The sequence below is a fragment of the Melanotaenia boesemani genome, chromosome 22 (genome assembly GCF_017639745.1).
Source record: "Melanotaenia boesemani isolate fMelBoe1 chromosome 22, fMelBoe1.pri, whole genome shotgun sequence".
In the NCBI taxonomy this organism is placed as follows: domain Eukaryota; kingdom Metazoa; phylum Chordata; class Actinopteri; order Atheriniformes; family Melanotaeniidae; genus Melanotaenia; species Melanotaenia boesemani.
This window is the reverse complement of record NC_055703.1, coordinates 18,992,813-19,016,015: the sequence shown is the minus strand read 5'-3', so window position 1 is coordinate 19,016,015 and position 23,203 is coordinate 18,992,813. Positions and strand designations below refer to the sequence as shown.

The 23,203-nt window shown below is 38.2% G+C and overlaps 1 protein-coding gene across 3 annotated transcripts in view; it reads left to right on the top strand.

Annotated features, from left to right (window-relative positions):
• Nucleotides 1-23,203, top strand: part of fut8b (fucosyltransferase 8b (alpha (1,6) fucosyltransferase)) — a 91,809-nt gene that overhangs the window by 57,631 nt on the left and 10,975 nt on the right. For all 3 annotated transcript variants that reach the window (XM_041976297.1, XM_041976298.1, XM_041976300.1), the window contains 3 exons: nt 2,269-2,383; nt 8,232-8,469; nt 17,716-17,962. In XM_041976297.1, coding sequence (XP_041832231.1) covers nt 2,269-2,383; nt 8,232-8,469; nt 17,716-17,962 — 600 coding nt within the window. The remainder of the gene's footprint in view (nt 1-2,268; nt 2,384-8,231; nt 8,470-17,715; nt 17,963-23,203) is intronic.

Here is a 23,203-nt window from a genome sequence, read left to right as displayed (position 1 = left end):
ATGAAAACGAACTGCTTCAGATGAAGGTGAGCTTGTGTTCAGCAGTTTCTGGGATTAAAAACTTCTGATCACAGTCACAGTGCCCTGATCTGAAGAGTGCAGACCCTTCTGATCACAGTAGGGGATCATATCTGATGGCAGAGAGATGAGAATGAAATCATTTTAGTCCCAAACATTCACCAGCTTTCATCCACAGCACCCAGTTTCCACCGAGTCCATGCTGAATTTCAAACTTAATATTCTTCGTCTTGTCCCTCCTTTGTTTTTGCCCATCCATCGGTGGTAGAGAAACACTCTCACCTGACCTTTTTTATAGTCAAACTATAATCTGATCTTGAAACACTGATTGCTGTCCTACCTGTGCAACATCTGTGGAAAAAAGAGCTGTGCAGCTGCAGCCTCAACATCTGCAAATTGAGCCAGTGACAAGGTGCGGGGATGCCTGTAAGCTTCTCATATGCAAAAGACCACACATGTTTATTTAGACATGTACAATAAATAGTCAGGAGTTTTGTTGGTCTGGTGTTCCCGTCTTACAGCCAGATCTCCTGGGGCTTGTCTCATTCTTTCTTACTATGTTTTACAGCCAGCCAGGTGTGCTTTTCCTTCCCACAGAGGGTCAGTGATGGCTCCCCTGTGAGGAGAAATTCAGATCCATTCACACACACTGTTTCCTGCTTCAAAATGTGACAATGAGTAATGATACTGTCTACGTTAACTTAGAAAGGCACTTTTCACCATGCCACCATGCTGAAATGAGCGTTCATCTCCTTTTGTGTGTGTGTTCCTGTGTGGATGTGTTTGCATGGGCTACTGAATACATGTATAGGAGCTTTCAGTCACACAGGATGTGACTGATTTGGGTCGAGTAGTGAGTAATAAATTAAGCTTGCATAAGTGTGTGCGAGTGTGTGATGTGTTTGCATCTGCCGTTAGCCGCATATATCAGGACCCTTGGGCATGTTTGTGAGTGGATGGTCACAATCCGAGGCAGTGTGTGACATGTACACAGATTTGCTGTCAGTGGGATGTAAATGGAAGATTTAAACTGGAAAAAATAACAGCTTAACAACCAGGGAGAAGCTGCTGTCGTCAGTCAGCAATGCAGAAACAACACTTTTCTATAAATAATGTGAAAGAATGTTGAGTCTTAGAACGCTTAAGACACAGTTTACAGTTAGCATGTTATCTCGTAGCTATTTAAGAGGATCTTCACAGAAATGAGGTGTTAACATGATGGTCATTTTTGTCAGTTTCTGTACAGGAACTGAAAAGCAGATGCTAAATTTAGTTTCATGTAATAGTATTCATGTGTGAACGTGTACAGTCTCAGCTTTTTCTCCTGAGATATGAATGTCTCACTTCAGCTGCTCTCAACCGGTGACTTTGTTCTGCAGATGTGGGAAACCGCAAAGGTCTTTCTGTGTCTGCGCTTCTCAGAGGCAGAGAAGAAGAAGAACAGGAAGTATTGTATTCTTGTGGCTGCTCATACAGAGGCTTTGCAGACTGAGAGAAACAAGATATTGTAGCCATTAACCTACATATAAATATAACTGAAATAAAATTACAGTTAATAGTGACCTCAACATTAAACTCAGCACCATCAATAAGAGCCAACAAGATCTTTTAATAAATGATGAAAATCAGTGGAACTTGTGAGGGTTTGCACCCACTGCCTTTTCAGCATTTTCAGTTTAATTTAAAAACAGCATCAAACTAACATGTTTTACCACCAAGGACAAATACCCCAGACTTCAGCCTTTATAGCTTCTTATTGTAATAACAACCAAACTATCTGCCATTTCCGTTTACACATGAATTTCACTGATGCTGTCTCTGAACTGTTTAACAATCTATATATGTATATATTTTTTTTTTACCGCCATTATCTACACAACACAAAATGTGCTCTTCGTGAATAAATGGCTGAACAGATAAACACGAAGCCTGGTAAATATACTCACATTTAGCTTCACTAATGAAGCAATCTGCAACTCTGGTGCTGTCATATAATCCATCCTTGTCTATGTGTTGCTTATTTAGCTTCAGCTTCATGTTGAGTGTACCAAAATTTAAATTATAACATTAGAAGTGATAAGTATATATATATATATATATATAAACAGATTATTGATATTGCTTTATACATTAGCAATAAGTATTTTGATAAATTTGTTGCTGATTTGATTAAAACATTGCTGTCTAAATATCAATCCTGAGGGTTTTGATCTTTTTTTTTTTTTTTTTTGGCTGTGTTCACATCTGTAGGTCCATCATGACAGACTTGTACTACCTCAGTCAGGCGGATGGAGTTGGTGAATGGAGAATGAAGGAGGCTAAAGACCTGTCGGATCTGGTCCAGAACAGAATCACTTACCTACAGGTATCTGCAGGCCTCCACTCTGACCCACACAAATGCATTTCGACACAACTACACTGTGAGCACTCATCCAAGTGTTTCCCTCACACGGATAATCACACATATGTATTTTTGAGGGCATCTTTCACACCTGCTTGTCTCATTTGCACCATCTGTAACTGTCAGCATCAATTTCCACAAGTAGCAGGTGAGGGGAATGATAGCAGCCGTTTTCAGCAGTCGGATCTGACAAGCAAGATACTTGTTATTTGTCAGCGTGTTGAGAGTCAAACGCCACACGCATACGGCAAAACGCATAGACAAGAGCCACAAAATGACAGATCTGCAGACACGCATATGCAGGGATGCAAAAATGTCTGTGCAGTGAAAAACAAACACTCGCATGCTCACTGATGCTTAGACGGATACACACATACGCAACCATGCACGTAAGGCACATTCACTCACCCCAACCTCCCCGCTGCTCCCCCTCCCTGGCTCTGTTGCTGCTGTGTTCTCTGGTGGGGCGGTGCGGTGCTGCAGCGGGGCCTGCAGCATTAATGAGCCAGTGTATTTGATGAAGAGGACCCAGTCAGTCTGGCTGGGCGGAGACAGCACCACTTACAGCTGCTGTCACCAGCGCTGAGGGATCACACCGCTCTACCAGCTGCCATCACTAATTCATCACACACACACACGGCTGTGCACAGATGGATTCACCCATACCTATGCAAGCAACAGCCGCACACAAATGTTCGCGTTCAGCCACAAGATCGGTGCACAGGCTTACACGTAAAGAGGCGGCCTGTATATATATGTGTGTGTGTGTGCGTGTCTTGCTATGTCACACATACTCATACGTCTATATGTACACAGAGACAGATTCCTCCCTCCTGTCCTCCTGTTTCTGCCACCCGCACCAGCTTCTCCCGTCCTTCCTGGTTTAACCAGCTCCATCTCGGCATCTACTCCATCTGTCCACTCACAACATTCTGTAACCATGGTTCCCTCACATGGAGCTCTGTTAGACGAGCTTTCATCTATTTTTAAGCTTTTTATAGCAGTAATAAATTGGAAGTGAGCAAGATTACATATTTAATCTTTGGTGGTTTTTTGCTGTGAATTTTCCAGATTATGCATCACCTCAGAAACGTGTTCAGTAGTTGCAAGGTTTAAACTTATAATTAAAGATGTTCTTAAATGAAAAACAGATCACATGACTGACCCCTGGTTTCTGCTTTCTATGGTTTCATCCTGTTCTAACACAGTTTTGTTCTGTGGTTTTCGTTTCACACCTTTCAGAAACATAGTGTATTGTTTGCTGAAAATCACATATTACCGTAGTATTTAATAATTCGGTCACTTATGTTGTATCCTCAGAGCCCCTTTAGTTAGTTTTCACTCCTTGCCCCCTCTGCTCCTTTATTTAAGAAGTGTCATATAACAGCTTGTGTTTTTCAGCTTCGGAAATTCTTATAATCCAATGTCAAAGTCCCAACACCTGTTGATTTCTGACATAGCGACACCAGTGATATTAATGTTAAGCATATTATGGGCTGAAGTGTTGGTTAAAACCAAAACAAAAACGGGAAAAAAACTAAACTGAGCCCACAATATTAAAGCTGGAACCAAACATGCTGCAAAGCTGTGTGTAACATTAATAAGAATATTGCAGTGATTTGCCAGTCATTTAAACATCAACGCTATCGGTCACCCCTCATTTATGCCAGATCTTTTAAGAAATATTTCAACAATGAAATATGTTAAGAGCTTGCAACATCCTCAGTATTATTGGTCTCCACATTGAATGCCACACACAGCAGAGCTGAAAGTAGACAGTGAATATGCTGCTGCTGTTATCTTAACAGCACAGGTTGTTTGCACAATATTTGATCATTTCATCAATCAGGATGTATGTCATTAGATATTCAGGAAAAAGAAATCTATAGACAAAGGACAAGATCAAAAACAATATTAAGAGGTGTGACATTTAGTTTTATATATTATTATTATGAAAATCCCTGCTTTTTTCTGAAAACCTTTAGTAAGCCAGTCCTAATTGTTTGAGTTGGAGGCAGCTTTATTCCTTTTCATTGTTCTTTGTTTTTGTCTCTGACCCAAACGGGTTCTTCAGTTCTGACTGACCAGTGGGGAGTTTCAGGCTTGTAAGCTGTTGTTGACACGTTCACACTTTAAGTGTTTTTGAGGACACTGACTGTCTAAGGGTCATTTAGGTCATTATCACCTGTTAGTTGTTTACCTGCCTGACAAGCATGTGAGATGTTGTGGTTACAGGATTCAAGGTGTGAATGTTTGGGAAACCGCTCTGGGATGAGTGTGTGTTAAAACCTTTTGGATGAGAGGTGTAATGTTAGCAAAAAGCACTTTAGATTACCTCGACCTGGATGACTTAGATCTAGAAACACAGCTACCAAAAAAAAGCTCATAAAATATGACTGAGGTGAAATGGAACATTTTGTGATGGTCATGTCACTTTGTGAATAAACATGGCGTGAGGGTAACATTATTACTAAATTGTATATTTGGTTTTGAAGCAACTTGTGCAGTCGTTCAAAAATGCATTTTTGTATAAGTTTTACTTATTTCAGAAAGACTGTGCCACATTAAGCAAATATTACTACAGCATTTTTACTTTACACAGAGTTTTTTGTCCATTCAGAGACACTGTAATAAAAATGTTGCACAAATATGACAGATGCCATAAATAGAATTAGTATTTATTGATATATTACATTTTTCTGCACCTTTAAATTAAACCTGAACCTGCAGGTCATGAGTCGCTGCTACAAGTGACCTGCCGGCAATGCAAAGCTGGCTGAACACAAATGGTGCATTAGGAAAGAAAAAAAATTGGACAAAATATTCCCTGCAGTGTCAAGCTGCTGAAATCTTTACACCAAGCAAGGAAAAGGAAAACATTTTGCTTTGAAACTAAATCAATTAGTCGCTTCAGTTTCCCAACACACAAGGAGTGTTGTTAAACGAAAAGGTGATGCAACCAAGGGTAAGCATGCCTCAGTCGGAACTTTCATTTTAAAATGTGTGGCAGGCATCAAATCCAAATGAGAATAAATTTGCAAAAAAAAACACCTAATTATAAGATTTGATATATTTGTGGCATTTATTTGAATGCAGGATTTGATGATTTGCAAGTCCCATCATGTTTCCAGTTGCATCTTTCACACTTCATTTGCAATTTTTGTGAAAGGAGTTGTTTATAGTCGTGTTCACATACTTCATCTCACTGTATTTACTTTTCCCTACTGGAAGTTGTCCCCATATAAAGAGGCTGTTTGCAGTAAAAAAAAAAAAAAAAAAAAAGTCTTAAAAGCTCACTACAGGTACATCCACCTAAGCAGCCGACAATCAAAATGAGCCGCTGTGGTGTTGAACATATTAGAGATGCATACAGTATGTGCTTAACACCCACAGAAATATACACTAATACCAGAGGATGAGATGAACACCCTTGTAGCACAGATAGTCCTCTTCAGAATTTAAAATGTCCTTCTTCTCTTCTAAAGCTTCATGTATAATTTTCTATTAAATAAATTAAATGCTTTAAACTTTGAGATCTTCTTGATTGGATGTTATTTTTTAAAAACATTCAAATTTCTGAAGGTGCAGCTCACTAAAACTAATGGAGCTGTTAGAGCTCATGCAAATTAAGCAGTCGCCTTGATTTCAAACACTTTCACACCTTCAAGTGTAAAATCCGCCACTGTGCTCTACAGGTGTTTTTCCCTCAACAGCCCATCCATGAGGAAACTGCAAAACCTTTATGAGACAAATGCTTTTGTACAGCTGAACCATTCATTTATTACTAAAAGGCTTCTGCTAACTAAGAGTAGCAGCACAGAAATAGCCTTCTGATGAACCAGAGTCTCTCTTAAAATATCTTTAAGTTAGTGGATGCACAGATCACACTGAAAAATCACCTGAGGTTATTTATTCAGTCAGATTTGCTTGTTCTCAGATGTAATTTCCAAATCAGCATCTCTGCATTGTCTCTGAACCGAATCTCTCTGCAGCCACCCTTGTATTTCACATTCAAAACGAACATCATTTAAACAGGCACTTAACCTACAGTAAGTACAAAGCGGTGCTGAGTGGCTGCCTGTGCACGCATCTGGCGTCATTATCCTTGAACTGTGTCTCATTCCAGCTCCACCATTAACAGCCCGGGATCTGATGGTGGCCTCCACTCCACACGACTTGTGCCATATAATGATCCCATGCAGATACAGTGACAGAGGTCCTTGCACAGAAAACAAGCTTGGCGGAGGTTCTTTGCATTGCCGCTGTAGATTATTAGTGGTTCAGCTTACACCTGTGGGGTTAGTGGTGAAGTGGCAGCCTGTAACTCAGAGGAATTACCTTTGTGGCTTGTTCCATCAGCTCAGCGGCTGTTGTACTCTGTTCATGTTATTGAACAGCAGTGGTGTTAATCAGTTTTTTCCACCTAAAGGATGCTTACATCTTTCCTTTCTTTTTTCTCTAATTTTCTCTTTTTGCCCCTCCCTTAACTACCCCTAGTCATCTTTTTTATTTCATCTCCACTTCATTTTTTTCTGTTTTCCTTTTCCTCCCTCTTTTTTCCCTTCTTCTCCTGCTGGTGCATGATAGGCAGTGTTAGCCGGTGGGTGTCGGGCGGCCTGATTACTGTGAACCATCCACAGCTGCAGCAGCCTAATGAGGAAAACACTCCCATCAGCTGGTAATTGCTGCTTAGGAAGCTGGTTGGCACCAGCATCGCAGAGTCGCTCAGATCGGCTGCAGAGCGGATCACAACCCGCCCGGCATCTCATCGGCAACACAGCGTGTGCTACTCTGTTGGTTTCCACTCTTTTTTTTTCTTCTAACTTAAAATAAAGAAGCTATTGTTTCTTTCCCAGCTCCTCTCATTTGGTATTCTTCTCCTCAGACTATCTGATATCGAAGCTAATTTTTAAGTTAAGGAATGATTGTGTGAGAAAGGAGAGTGAGAATATGAGGGAACAAAGAGTGGGAAGCAATGAGTGGGGGAACAAGAGAAATATATCGAGAAAGAGCTTAAGGAAAACACGGGGAAGTGAATAGGAAGCAAAACCAGGCATTCAAAAGGGAATAAAACAAATGCAAGTGATACAAAAGAGATTAAGGAGGATGAGATATTAAAGGATAAAGCGGCAGTGTTCTATATTTTTCCTTTGTGGGAATAAATTCAAGGAAAAGAGCAAACCTAAAAATGAGTCAGTCCATCTGTTTTTGTCTTTGGCATTCAGCCCCTTTTTAAAAGGCGCTTTAATTTCTCAAAAACAGCTGGTAAAGAGCATGTGAACTTATCAAATATCACTCATACATGTATTTCCTGAGCGCTGTAATATTCTGAACATTAACATACTATAGTGTATATCTGTATTTGATGGAAAATGATCCACAGTGTCATTTTTATTAAAAAAAAACAGAACAACATGAGTCATTTAGATGGCCTAAATAGTATTAGTGCACCAGTAATGCTCCATCTTTGAGTATACAAATGAGACTGGGTAATATGTGTGAAATTTTAATTATATAACTATGTACACTCCTTGTAGAGTCTACATAGTTATATATTGTATTTTAACAATAAGGAGCAAAGATGAAAAATGAGCTGGAAAAGAGATGAAAGAACATCACAGAAAAGAGAATAACAGACAAAGATAGAAAAGCAAACTGGCAACATAAAATTAAAGCCGAGTGTGAGACTGGCAATGGAAACAAAACAATATCAGTTGTGTGTTATTACAAGTCAGAGTGCAGGTCTCTGAGAGATACAAGGTGAAAGTCAAGCAATAAAAAATGTTGAAACATTCTTCCCTTCTCCTCCTAGAACCCCCCAGACTGCAGTAAGGCAAGAAAGCTGGTGTGTAACATCAATAAGGGCTGTGGTTATGGCTGCCAGCTTCACCATGTCGTCTACTGCTTCATGATTGCTTACGGCACCCAGCGCACACTCATCCTGGAGTCTCATAACTGGCGTTACGCCCCTGGTGGCTGGGAGACCGTTTTTCTGCCCGTCAGCAACACCTGTACTGACCGCTCTGGAGCCTCCACCGGACACTGGTCAGGTGAGTACATGGATGTTAAAAGAACCAATGAGCTTCACTCAGTTTCAGTTCTGACATTGATGATCAGTTACTGAATAATCAATCCTTTTCTCATTTAACCGTTACACATTCGCCTCAAAAGTCACCTTTGACATGAATATTTAATGTAATATTGGATATAAAAAATTAGCTTTTCTGGATACACCAATAGTCTTGCAAGAGTCTTTGGATTTAAACAACCAGCCAATAATGTCAATTTATGTCTAGTATTTAGCCTTGTATGTCCCCTTTATCAAACAAGACGTATCTGCAGGGTAAGCCTCCAAACTGCAAACGCTACTGCAGGTTCTGGGCTGTCATTGTTTAAAACTGAATCAACACACCCATGTGCAGCCTTATGGTGTTTGCTCTGCTATGTTGTTGGTCCATTGTGGAGTTTAAAAGCTTATGAAACTTTATCTATATTTATGCATTTTTAGATTTCCACACAAGTAGAAGTTGAATAAAGGAAAAATCCAATACAAGACAAAAGCAAATGTATTTCTTAATTTACTGTGAAAACTGATTCAGTACAGTGTATGCAGACATAGAGCAATAACTTGCAACTAAATGTTTTTGGAAATTTCTGCTTCTTAGTTTTGCACGTCAGTTGTATGAATTTTACTTGATTTCTCTGTACAGCATACTTTTAGCTGATAGTCATTGTTATTTTCTGAACTTTCTACTTTCCACAATCCAACATAAATACTCTGTTAATTCTTCCAACCACTCTCAATTAAGATAATTCCAGTTTGGGGATGGTTACCCAGCAACGTGACCCATTTTTTCTTTAGTTTCCCTTTATGAACAGAGAATCTGGTATTATTCTTTAAAATTTATATGTATGATTTAAAATTCCTTGGCCCATCAATAATGACAAACCTGCTTAGGTGCAGCAAAACAAGCCCAAACCATGATACCCCTACCACCATGTTTGACTAATGCCAGATTGTTGCAGTGTCCTTTATCCAAACAGTTTATTTACACCAAATAAATCATGTTTGAGCATAAATGATTCTATAAATGCACAATGTAGGAGTTGCTTTCCCCTCACAGACCTGCCATGCTGCCATGGTTTTGTAAACATTGACATCAGCCAAAGTGAGAGAAGCTTTTCCATCTGATTGATCTATGTTGGTGACTACTCTTTAGAGGGTAGCACTGTATACTTTCCGTTTGACCTTTTCATCGATGGAAAGGGTTTTACAATCTTTTTTTTCTTGAGTTGAGAGAGTTTAGCTGGAGCAAACCCTCCAGCTTTTTCTCCACTTAATGAATCATGTTCTTCAACTAAAATAGCCTACAAGAATAATCCCATAGTTGCCATTCTTCATACGCGTCCTACAGTTGCTGAGGTTTTCAAAAGCTTCTTTTCTGCCAGCGGGTTGGGGTCAGGTCAGGATGTCTTAGGTATATGGTTTCTAAACTGTAACCTAATTGCGTTTCCACAGCCAACCATAACCCTGTTAAAAATTCTAAAGCATTGAAGGGAGATGTGATGATGGAGAGACACTCATCTGTTAAAGAGGCTTTATATGAAGTTCAGAGCAGAGATATATGTATACTGTTTCAGTGTTGATGGTTGCGAGGATGATATCTGTTGCAGAAAGTGAGCCAGACAGAAGCTTTTAGATCGCCAGCTGCTCATTGACATTTTTCCATTTTCTCCAGTTTGTGACACAAAATACAGGAGACTCACTTTGAAAATGTGCAATGTGCTTATGTCATCATCAGTCTCACATTATAAGTTTCAGTTAAAATTTTCCCTACATATATTTCATACCATTATCCATTCTTGTGAACTAAAGTTAGACACCCTAAATAATTTGAGAAATGCTGCTAGACATGCCCCGATGAATCTTTTTGTTTGTAATTTAGATGTGAGTAGTTTTTATGGATTGGAGAACCAGAAGGTCAAGATTTCTAGAGCTCTGAACAAGCCTCTTACCTTAATTCACACCTGAAATATCAATCCTTTATTGATGCCTAATGACTTGCTCCCCAAAATCACCACAATGATTTTAGAGCTCACAGTTATTTTGGTTCACCATGTCGTACTCATAATACATGTGATTCATATTATTCACGGATGTGGGTACTACATATGAAAAGTTCATGTCAGAGCTCTGTTTGGAGTAGCAAGTAGGACCCCTAATGGGGAAATCAGGCAAGCAGCCACTCAAAACAGGTCAGGAGTACATGTACGGTGGCTGAGAAGTGTAAAACACAAACCAAAACCCAAAACAAATAACAAAAGACTGCTATTAATAGAAAGGGAATGCCCTAAAAATCAGAGGTGATAGTGAAACTTATAGCAAAAACAAATTATTTGTAGTTCAGCTGCACACAAGAAGTTTCCTAAAATGTAAATTTGTTTTTAAATTTGTTAATGTGTTTTTTAAACGTAAACGTTTTTTACACTTGTCAGCCATCGCTGAACAAAGAACTCTTCATTGTCTTAAAGAACTCAGTACTTATAAACTCATCACAAACCAACACACGCTGTATTGTGAGTCTTTACATTTTTGCATCAGATGGTTGTTTTATGACTACATCTGACTAACAGTAGAACCTCAGTGTCGTGCAGCGAGCTCACACCGGTTATTGCTTGTACAGGTGGCTACACACTTCCATTCCAGGGTATTCTTCAGTAAAAATATTAAGACAAAACCAGTGTCTGTAGCAGTTGAAGAAAAGTATGAAATCCATAATGTAACTGAGTATTTCAAGTTGTCTTTTTACCTGCTTTTCCAAACAAAAAGCTCTCCGACAGTTACAGCTATATACTGCAGGTAGGACACTGAAGGCTTAGTAGTTCTTGACACAACATCTCAAAAAAAAAAAAAAAAAGAGCTTTTCATTTTTCTGATGCTAGCAGAGCTTTAGATTTCTCGCCTTGTAGTTTATGATGATATTGCCTGATACTGGAATTGTTCACCTTTTACCAAATATTTATACTGGACACCATGCCTAATTTAGTCCATGTGTTTAACTGGTAACAAAAATTAAACTAAAGATCAATGCGCATGTTAGACGTACATGGTTCTTCTAATAATGCAAGAGGAACTAAATCGCTAAGGGATTTATTGAAATTGATTCTTGCTATATTAATGGATATAACCACTGCATATGTTTAGCTGCATTTACTGAGCTTATAAAACAAATGCATTTGAAGATGTAGATTGGTTATTCCTTGGAGGCTTTACTGTTACCTGTCTCCCTCAACCACTTTCTCTCTCATAGCTTTCCTGTTTTTACTGCTGCGTCCTCTCAGCTCTTCATTTTTCTCTTCATTTTGACTTGCGCTCTCCTGGGCTCTCCCTGCTTATCTCCTGCTCTCCCACTGCTTCCTCTCTCTTTTTTTCTTGCCTTTCATGTGTCCTTCTTCAACAATTTAATGTATTTCTCTGGAATGTGTGTTTAAAAACTGCCTCTCATAGGTCCATATGTCGACTCACACCCAACAGGCATCTTCCCACAGATGTCGTCTCCCCCGCAGGCCTTTTAGTATTCTGATTGTTTTCTTTATACCACAGTTTGCAGAAGGAACAAATTCTTATGATCAAGCCAGCTAACTAGATGGGCATAGCTAATGTAAGGCTTTTTGGTACTTGGTTATGCCTGTGGTCATGCCTGCTGTGTTAACAGTGCAAGCAAGCACATTCCTTGGGCAGTATACCACAAAGGGATGCTGGAGCCTTGGATTAATAAATAGATATATGCTGAATATCTCACTAATTAAGTGGAATGTTTGCCTATGCAAGTGCAATCACTGTGTTATAATGTGTATAATGTTGTGAATACTGATTGCATGAAGAGGTGCAAATGCAAGTCCCTGAATTCCTGGATGGCAGATAGTTCTGCACCTAGATGACATTATATATATATATATATATTATTGTGTAACTTCAAAACTTTAAAAATCCTTCCAGTGCTGCAACATCTTATGGTAAACATGAGCAATTCTTCACACTTACATAGAAATGCACTTTGGCGCTACTTTACTATTATTTCTTTGTATTGTTCTGTTTACATGGAAAATGGACTTTTCTGATACTTAATATAGAAGACTTCACTAAATTCCCATTTCCTTTTGCATCCTTACATGGCTAGCCCACTTTCTGTTAAGTGTTTCTCCTGGGATGTGAGACGTTTATAGACCAAGAGAAGATGCATGGTATATGCGTCTGTGACAGGGTATTTTTGTCATGAAAACGTATTGCTCGGGGGGAACATCAAAGATAGCGATGGAGTCATTATGGGACCTGCTGATTTTCTTCCCTCAAATGCATAATGGGAAAAACAAAGCATTACAGAAAATCCACAATGACACAATCATAGCACACATGATATGCCTCAATGATTTGTTCTTCTGCAGAGGTAAAGAAAAGTGTGAAGTTGAAAAATAAAAATTATGAAGGCGAGACAAGTTGTATGACAAGGAAGGTATACATACAATAAGGTCAGGAAAGATTGAGACAGTTTTAGTGATTTGACCTGTCTAAAGCAAACACAGGATTCATTTGAGGGATGCGGTTTGAAGAGAGGGTTTAGGAGTTGCAGCTGTTTAAAATGTTGAGCTATCTTTTCTTAAGGGGAACAAATATAATTGGGCCAATATCAGCTCATCTGTTCATGTAATATTCATTTTCATGCTTCGTCAAGAATCCTTTGCAAGCAGTGACTGGGAGTAGTCTGGAGCCCATGAATATTAGCAAAGATTGAGTTTTCTTCTTCTGTGTCAAGCATTGTGAATATTGTGTACTGCAGTGTTGTTCACTTGTTTGCTGTTTGTGGATTCATCTATCTTTAGTTTTGTCTATGGTGAGTGAAACGCAGGTCAGTCATGTTGAGATCAGTAGATTGGCTTTGCCCTTCCTTGATATTTTCTTAACTGAAAAGTTCATCTTTTCAGTTAAGTTCTTTCCCATCAACTTGGCTACATTTGGCTGGATCTGAGCAGACAGACACAGCTTGATTACATAAAACTTTAAAGAAAAAATAAATCTGCCTGTGATCAGCCGTGACTCCATATTAAAGGCTCATTTATGCTCCCTAAATTAAGAATAGGTATACCTGTTTCAAACTTCACTGTCCTCCACCTCTCATGCGTCTTTTGCTTCGGTATGGTCGCTAGGTAATATATCCACCAGAGGGCAGTGCAGAGTTCATCTCTGAGTTCTGATGTCTGTGTTAGACAACAGCAAACGTGGCGACAGTCGTGATAATGTACATTCTTAAAAAGAGACATAAAAAGAGGCAGCGCAGTTGCAGCTGTGGTTTGTATGGCCATTACACGCATTACGGTTCCTCCTGCTGATCACACATCAGCTTTACTGCTCAATATTGCCCCCACTGTTTCTGGCAGTACTACTCCATTTGTTATGTCAGGCTACGCATCCACAAACTCTGAAAACAGACCAAATTCTGCATGTATAGGATGTAGAAAATGGAAGAAAGGCTCTGTATCTGTCTTCAGGGTAAAGCATAAATGGGCCTTTATACAGCTGAATTTCTACAAAAAGTCATGAGTTTTTCCTCTTTCTTTTATCAGAGTACTAAACCAGTGGGGAATCATGATTGAAAAGGAGCTCATTAAGACTTTGTGTCAACACGAGATCACATAAAACACTTCCAGGCTCTAACAAAATCCTGATATTATAACTGAAGTGTCTGGTAAAAATCTCCTTATAAGTAACTTAAAGATGTCTTTGCATTAAATGAGCTATACTTACATTTGCAATGATCTTCCACAGGAAAAGTAAGGAGTGGCAGAATGTCTTGAACAGTTTTTCCCCACACTGGAATCAGGAATTATCAGCCAGTTCAGGGACAGGGATGGTGGTCCTATGAAATGGCCAGATTAACTGAGCTGAGAGTGCACTTGTGTTAAAAGCCAAAATACAAATAGCTGGTTTTCATATAACTCTTGTCTTAACAACATATTCTAGTCTATATACTGGTGATGAGAATACTTGTAAAAGTAAAAGTTGGTTTGACATTGTTCGACCTGAGTTTTACCTCTTACCTCAAAACAATACTTTGTTGTTTTTTTTATGTCTTGATTGATGTCTTGTTTTACTTTTTTGACAGAGGAAACAAAGTCAAAAGTGGTTTTAGCTAGAAACCAGAAAAGTTTGAGCACACATTAAATTAAATTTTCAGAACTAGCCTCGTTTTGAGTCTGTGCTCAAGATTCATTTCTGTTAGCAGTGTAAAGAAAATAAGTTTTTATTCCCAGCGCTACTGTCTAGAAGTAAGTGTAAGTATTTAGTGGACAGCAAAGAAGAGAACCATCGCAGGCCTGCTCCATCAGACTCAATTTCAACATAACACAGTGGGAAAATCACTCTGGAACAATGGCTAGTTGATCAAAGAGCTAATTTGTCAAAGGCTTTGCTGTATATGCATTTGAGGTTCTCTGTAGAAATATTTCAATCTTATATGTGAGTCTGTGTGCAACAAGACAAACATAATGCTTCCCGCCATGTAAAGCCAGAACCAAGAGACCTACAAGTTAATAAACCTCATTTCAAATGTATTATGAATGCAATGGCTCTGTATTTTGTCTGTGTGGTGTCAGTCTCAGTTCTTCAGCTTTAGAGCTTGTTATGAAACATTTATTAGGCTCTGTATATATCATGGGCTTAAAATGCAACGCAGGAATCCCATGTCGGTGTAGACCTGTGTGCTAAAAAAAGGGATGTTGCATACTGGAAATGTATGCTGAGGCTTTTGAGTTCAGATAATATTTAGAGGAGCTTTGTGATCTAATTAGGTAGCAGTGGGATGAAGACGTACGGAAAACTTGTACATTGGTGCCAAAAAGTGCTGGCCTCAATATATGCCCATTCCCCTTTATGTGAATCATGCCAGTGCCGTTATATAAGCAAAGACGGGTCTGGGAATATTTTTTTCTGTTCAATATTTAATGCTTTAACCAATTTATATTCAGTTCATTCTCCAGCATACACAAACACACACACAGACACACAATTCTAGCCTGTTTCTGCCCTTGTTTTAAGTTTTTTTTTGTTTGTTTGTTTGTTTTTTTTTATGTATCCTTTATGTGAGAAGCCGTTTTAATGACTCATTATTCCATTTATTTGAAAGTGTCTTATGGTGGCTGTTTATAGCTGCATTAAGCCTGCCTGTGACAGTTACAAAAGCCACTTTAGTCAGACAGAGCATAGGCCTCAAACTTGTTTTTTTTCATAAATCAAGGGTTCTTTAACACACATGCATACATGCACAAAAAAAGAGAACCTCTGCTCGGGCTTTAAGACTGAAAAAGACTGCAGGTTGTGTCTGCCAGCCATATCCCCTTCTGGAGAGATGTGATTAGCTGGAGCTCTTTGTGTGTGTTTGAAAGTGTGAATGCACGTTTCTTTTTATTGTTGTTTTATTTGGATCCGCATTAGTTATCATTGTCAGACCACCTTTTTTTCTTTGTGTTTAGAAGACCCTGTACATGTTCATGTGTAAGTGTTTCTGTTAACATTTCAATGTGTCAACACGTTTACCATCTTGTGTCCAGTGTTGTGCAGGTGTGCATTATGTGCATGTACATCATTGTGTGCAAACAATTGGGGAGGTCTGGCAGTGCACGGGAGTCTTCTGTTGTCCAAAGAGCTGTCTTTCACAATCAGCCATGCTCCATCTTCTGCTTGGGGCTTCCTCCAAGCAGAACTCAGCTCTAGGGAGGCTGAATTCAGATGACAAGTAACCCTGTCCCATGCTCTTTAAGTCCAGGTCCCTGCCTCAGCTGTTCTTGGCTCTTTTTGGCTTGACAGAAAGATTACTTTGGCCTTTAAGCAAGGGCAGGTAAAGAGCAGCTGCCATTCTCAAAAGCTTGACTCTGGATCCTGGACCTGACATTGGTGACTAGCAAAGAATTAATATAACTGTCCTGGGAATTATGTTATTCTGCAAATATTCAGCACTGTAAACTTTTGTAGTATTTTGTGACATAGAGGACACAAACCATAATAAAACACTCCAAAGTAGCCACATTTTCAGGTCTTCAGAAGTTACCTGACTTTTTTTTAAGTATTATAGTGAAAGGTTTGTGTATGTCTCCAAACTCTTTCCATAACAAGTCAGTTATCCTATCAACAAGTTGCAAGCGCATATTCTTAACCCAACCCATACACGATAAGTCAGCTGACTTCTATTTGCAAAGGATAAAACTACTAATTTGCTATATTCTTGATAAAACATGAATAACAACTCTAACCCAGTTGCAAAAAAAAGCTTAAACTGAAGAACATCTGTGTCAACTACCAGACCACCCTGCTGCCTGTAAACATTGTGCAGCTTCATTCACATTGAAACTTTTAGACAAACAGGAGGAAAACTACAATTATGATGGACCATGTATTGTTGTAGCTATTTATGAACAAAGAAATACTAAACATTTACTGTTCCAGTTCCTCAAATTGAGCATTTATTGCTGTGCCTTTTTCTTGTGTAAAGGGAACGTATTTGGCTTCTGGGTTGTTAGTCTGACAAAACAAGCAATGTTAAGGCCTTGTTTGTAACTGGGTAATTCTGATGTGCATTTTTTATAAATATGTCTCACTGTGTGAACTTAGTGTATTTGCTGTGTTTTTCATGAATGTCTACTCATCAAATTCTAGACTTTGGTAAGCATAAGTTAGTCTGTTTGCTACTGGCAACACCAGCTACTTACTCTAGTTTAATGCATGCTAGAAAATATGATGACTTGTGTTCAATCTAGTTGTGCAAAGTCATATTACAGGTTTTATATGTACAGAGGGCAGGACTGCACAGTGGTGTGGTGCTCAGCACCATGGCCTCAGAGCAAAAAGGTCACTGGTTCCAGCCTCAGCTGGGGTGAGTGGTTGTTTGTCTATGTTCGCCCTGCGATAACATTGGCGACCTGTCCAGGGTGTAACCTTCCTCTCGCCTGCCAATTACAGGGATAGGCTCCAGCTTCTCTACGACCCTGAATTGGAATAAGCTGTATAGAAAATCAATAAATAGAAGATGTACAATTTCTTCAACTATATTTCTCGACTGCATTTTTAATGGGTAATTTATATCTAATATCAACAATATTGTTTTTTTTCCCCCAAATTAGCGTATAGCTGCTGAATTTTTGACGTTTTGAAAATATTTTTTCTTCAATAATCATTTATATAATCAATTGTTATACTTAAACTTTGAATATCATATTTCCCACCTATTCCTCTGTGGTCCCTCTAGGAGAGGCTCATGATAAGGACGTCCAAGTTGTGGAGTTGCCCATAGTGGACAGTCTGCACCCTCGGCCACCCTACTTACCTTTGGCGATCCCTGAGGACCTTGCCCCACGTCTGCAGCGTCTGCATGGTGACCCATCTGTCTGGTGGGTGTCCCAATTTGTCAAGTACCTTGTCCGACCTCAGGCATGGTTAGAGAAGGAGATTCAGCAGAGCACTGCCAAGCTGGGCTTCAAACACCCCATCATTGGGTAAGGATACTTGGGTTTTTCCTTTTGTGTGTATAAACACACCTTCTTCTTTTCCTGTACTTATAAAACCTTTAATTATAAAGTATTAGTTTCTATAAGGAATAAGTTACCAAGAGCTTTACAAAAAAAAGAGCTGAAAACATGGAGGAGGAAAACTTATTTATAGCTTTAAGGGCAGTGGTGGACAAGAAACATTGATTTTGAGCGAGGTTAAAAAAGCAATATTAAAAGTACTGTAATTTGATGGTAATGTTTTTAGTTTATTTTTTGTCTTTATTTATTCTTGTAAGACTTTTGCTTTTTTTTATTACTGCTTACACTCACCCAGCTCATGCTCATGCAAATTGACTGGTTTGAAGCAATTTCATCATTCTGTGCTCATCGCTAAGTGTTTCTCTTTTTTTTCTATAACAAATTATTTGATTGTGTCTTGTTTTTGTGGTTACCTTCATTAATCCTAGACTTCCTTTACACTTGATCATTTTTACAAAGCACTTCAATAAGTAATTACAAAAAGTAATTTTAAAACCAGTCAATCTAAAGAAAGAGAAGCTTTATTCCTGCATTGAAGTAGTGACCTGAAAGCTGTTCTTTATCTTCAGTAGTCTTTGTTAATTAACTCTGGCAGTATTTTACATTTTCTTCTTGTCAACACACCTGATAAAAAAAAGCTGCAGTTACAAAAATTGATTTATGTTTCTGTGCTATTATTAAGCATTGTTTTTCTTATCAAAGTAGTTTATTCATTTTGAGTCAATGACTCCTGTTTGTCATCCATAAATCCACAATAAGCTTTATTTTAAGGGTCACTAAATGCACATTCAACAGGTTATCTTTTTTTTATTTTTATTTATTTATTTTTTTTTTTTATTTGTTTGCAAGAATTGTTTTATTCAGGCAGCTGGGGGATCAAAAACATATCTAAAATAATAGAAAATATATTAATAATAAATTTTATACATATTCCAGCTAAAATAACATTTTCATTTTTTACACAAGCTTGTGTAATATTTAGCTTTTAGATAGATTTGCAAATATAGTTATAGATTAAATTTCCTTTGATATTATTAAAAAAGGCAATTATGAGTAATGTAGCACCCAATAGACTTAATAAAACAATAATAATAACAACAACAATAATAATAAATAAAAAAACAATAATAATTATACATAATTCTAGTAAAAAATGTAAGCAACAGAATATATACCAAAGTATAATAAATTTGATATTGTATAATAATTTGATATTATAATATTTATTAAATAATATATTGACTCTCATGAATATTGGCACTAACCAGCACTTCCAACTCTATCATATGTGCAATTAACATATTAATGCCACAACCTTTTAAGATATCCCAAACATTTTAATATGTTTTTTCTTTTTTGTTTGTTTGTTTGTTTTATTTTTTTTATTTTTAGGTTTTTGTTAAATTTTTATAAGTGCAAAATGATAGTTCAATATACAGAGAGCTGGCCGAACTAGAGACATTTTATGCCTCTGGACATTACTACACTAACTCCTAATATGTTCATAGATTCAAAGTTTCCAGTTCAATAACCACTGAAACAAATATTCCTAGAGCACAAACAGTGCCTTGTTCCAAGTGCAGTAAGGTATCGAGCTACGAGCTAACTTCCATCAAAATGAGACGCTGGTTAAATAGCATCAGTCTCCATGTCCAGCCGGCTGTGAGGCGAGTGCACAGGGGTCGTCCACAAAGCGGATGCTGAAAAGAGCAGCCGTCTTCTCTCTTTAATGTTAGAGAAAGGGGGATATACTGCAGCTTGCTTTCAGTTGGACTTTCTACATACAGAGACACTCTGTCCAGCTTGAGGATTTTTGGTTGAGAGGGGGGGGAGACCAGAATTGAGCAATCTGAATCAAAGACTTAAAATCCACTTTTTTTTTTATTTTAAATAAAACTAAATTAAAAAAAATACTTGTTGCAAGAATTAATAACAATTAAGTATTTAACAAATAAAAGCTGCAGGCGGCCATTTTTAATTAAAAATTCACATTTAGGTGCTCGTCTTCATTACAGGCTACAGCTCGCCTTCCAAATATCACACTTATCTGTCCAAATATTATTTTTCTTGTATCATAGCATAGATAATGATTGCTGGTATGGTACATGTTATCTTAAATGTTTCTAACTAGGTGTGAATTTTTCTGACTGCTCAGGCTGTGATGTCTCCAAAGATTCCCTTCTCATTCTTTAAAACTGATTTGGGAATTTCTTATTGTCCAATGCAGCATAATTACTCACCAGTGTGAGGTGGTCAGTTCCCACAAGAGCCTCCTGTCTGAAATTACAAATCATCAGAATACTATAAGCCACTTTTGACAGCAGTTTTCTGAGAACCTGCTTAGACTTGTTAAGGTGTTTACTTCCTTGTTGAGTCCGTCAGACGCTCCGTCAACCAACATTCATCCTCTTTCTGCCAGCTTCCCTTGACTCATGAATAATTCTTTCCAGCACCACTTCAAACCTGGATCAAATAGGACTTTGCACATAATTCTCAGCAACTGTTTTAACCCACTTAGCCCATCGGATGGGAGGGGATTTACCATATTAGGACAGTATACATACTAACTGGTGAGCTGTCAGTCATGGGAACGTATGTGAAACTATTTTCAGGTACAAATGCAAAAACCTATGGTGGACATTTAGGAATTAGTTCTGTCCTCTTAACAACTCACGCCCAGTTGCCGTCTGTGCCAGCGTTTTGCTTTTCTTAGTTTCTCTTTTTCTCTTTTTTCTTTCTTTCTTTTTTTTTTTAGTTATTGTCACTGGTTTCCTGACCTGCTGTCTAGTTCTCTTTGCCTTTCAACACCTCTATTCTTACCACCTTTTGACCCCCTACAGCCCCCTTTTTTATATATCTTCTCTACTTTCATTCCTCTTATATCTTCCCATCATTTGTCTTTGTTCACTTTGTTCCAGGATTTTTCAGGGTTTTTTTTTTCTCCTCCATTCTCCCTCATCTCCCCAGGCATACACCCATTCCCACATTTCTCTGACTCTCATATTTTTCAAACATCTGTACTATTGCTCTGCCACTCTTAAGTACACATGCTTATATCCCACCATTTGTCTCCCTCCATATCACCAGGGAAAGGGTTGTTGAAATGAAGAGCTGGGAAGAATAACGTTTTTATTCTTTTTCCTCTTACCTCCTCAGCTCTTGGTACATCCACTCTTCTAAGCAGTGAAGTGCGCTTCTATCAGCACTGTGGAGGGAAACAATACAAAGTGTGTAGGGAGATGTAAAAGTGGGGTAGAAAGAAATAGAGGTAGAGCAATGAAATAGAAATATGGTGGCAGTGGTGGGAAAGACGGGATTTGATTTAGAGATTGCCGAGAGAGATGGTAGGTTGTCCCCAGAGCGGCCAACAGCTGCCAGCCGACCCCTAGTCGCCTCAGTCATCAGCACCTCTCTTTCTCTCTGTCTGCCGCTCCCTTTGGACCCGAGTCACAGTAAGGCTGGGAGGCATAAAGCAAAACCAGCCATCAGGAGAGATCCATCATGCCACAATTTAAAGCTGCTTAATGGTGGTCAGGAGAGTATGAGAACAGGAAAGTGGAATTGCTGCTTCTATTGCAGGTGTGTCTGCATCATTACCATGGCAACATGGAGTCTGCTTTCCATATCATAATGTCTGAAGAGTTGAATGTTAACAGCCAAATTTAAGAAAAAAAGACATTAATTTCACATTTTTATGCACAGTTAGTGTGACACCTTTTCTGAAAAAACAAGAACTGAAACATTTTATTAAATAAGACCAACAAATAATCTACCAACAAGAATAATGATCTGTTTCTGCCACTAGAGAGGAATAAATGAATAAGAGGTAGCATGATAACTAATATTTTGTGTCTGTGTATGTGTTAGTAATTGTTATACCCTCTACTCTGTTGATTAGCTGATATACCTACACTTTGATAACGCTAAGTCTCCTTTTTTGCTCCAAATTAGCTAATGGAAACAAGGCGGATTTATAACAAAGCTCATGCAAAACACAAGTCAAAGAGTACTCTATAAGTTGTTTTGTGAAGGGGGTGGTGGGGGTCTGAAATACAAAACTGCCTTTCTTCTAACTTGAAGGATATTTTCAGTAATCTGCTACAAATTTGGTTTTACAATTATTAAGATTACTTAATCTCTCTTGATTAAAATTATAATAGGAAGAGTGTTTTTGATTAAGTGGTGGCTTTTTATAGTAAAAGATGGACGCTTGAATTGATTGAAACAAAATGTTTTTGGGAAACTTATTAAAGTGAGAAACTGTAAACTATTATATTATTTCAATTTGCTTATCTACATCTTAGATCTTCAAGTTGTGTTTTTGGCCAATTTGATATAGAGGCTGATCTTCTGAAGTTAAAGTAATCAGCGATCTGGTTGGTAAGAGGTTTAAAACCAGGATTAAATCAGGAGACTGGGGTCAAAAACACTAAGAGTTGAGACAGTTAAAGGTAGGGATTGGAATTGATAAGATTTTATTGATATCAATGCCATCATCAATTCTGGCTATCGATCCGGTTTAAGAAGCAGAAACAAGTATCTATAACACAAATTAATGCTGTCAAAAAATTGCCTGACTTTTTAAATATCTAAAAATAGTAAACTCTTGAGTTAAGAATTTTCTTCAACTCCACACAAACAATGTAAAGAAAAGGACTCGGATCAATATCTTCAAACTGATCTGGATGCCAAAGCGACAGATCTGGCCTGAAAAGGGGAAATAATGCATCACTTAATATAGATGTTTACATGAAGTGTGACTGCTATATTGTGACTAGGGATGGGACGATACACTTAAACTCACGATACAATGCATCTCGATATGGCAGGGTCACGAAACGATACATCACGATACGATATGAAAAGAGAAAAAAATAAAAAATATTATTGTGTAATTACAACTTATTTATTTTTGTTTCAGTTGCACACAGAAAGCACACAGCCTTACATGCCAAACAAAAACAAGAACACTCCCTTTGTGCAGCTCTTACCCTAGGTTAAGCTCTCTCACCTTCTCTTAAGTCATGGCCCTGGCCTAGCACTGGTTCTTCTTCAGAAAAACTAACATATCAACATGTTCTGGTGTAATCAGTGATCTTTGAGCAGACACAATGTCTCCTGCTGTAGAAAAGACACGCTCGCTGGGCACTGACGTAGCAGGAATGCAAAGGTAGGCTTTGGCAAAAGGGGCAAGTATGGGGTAAGCAT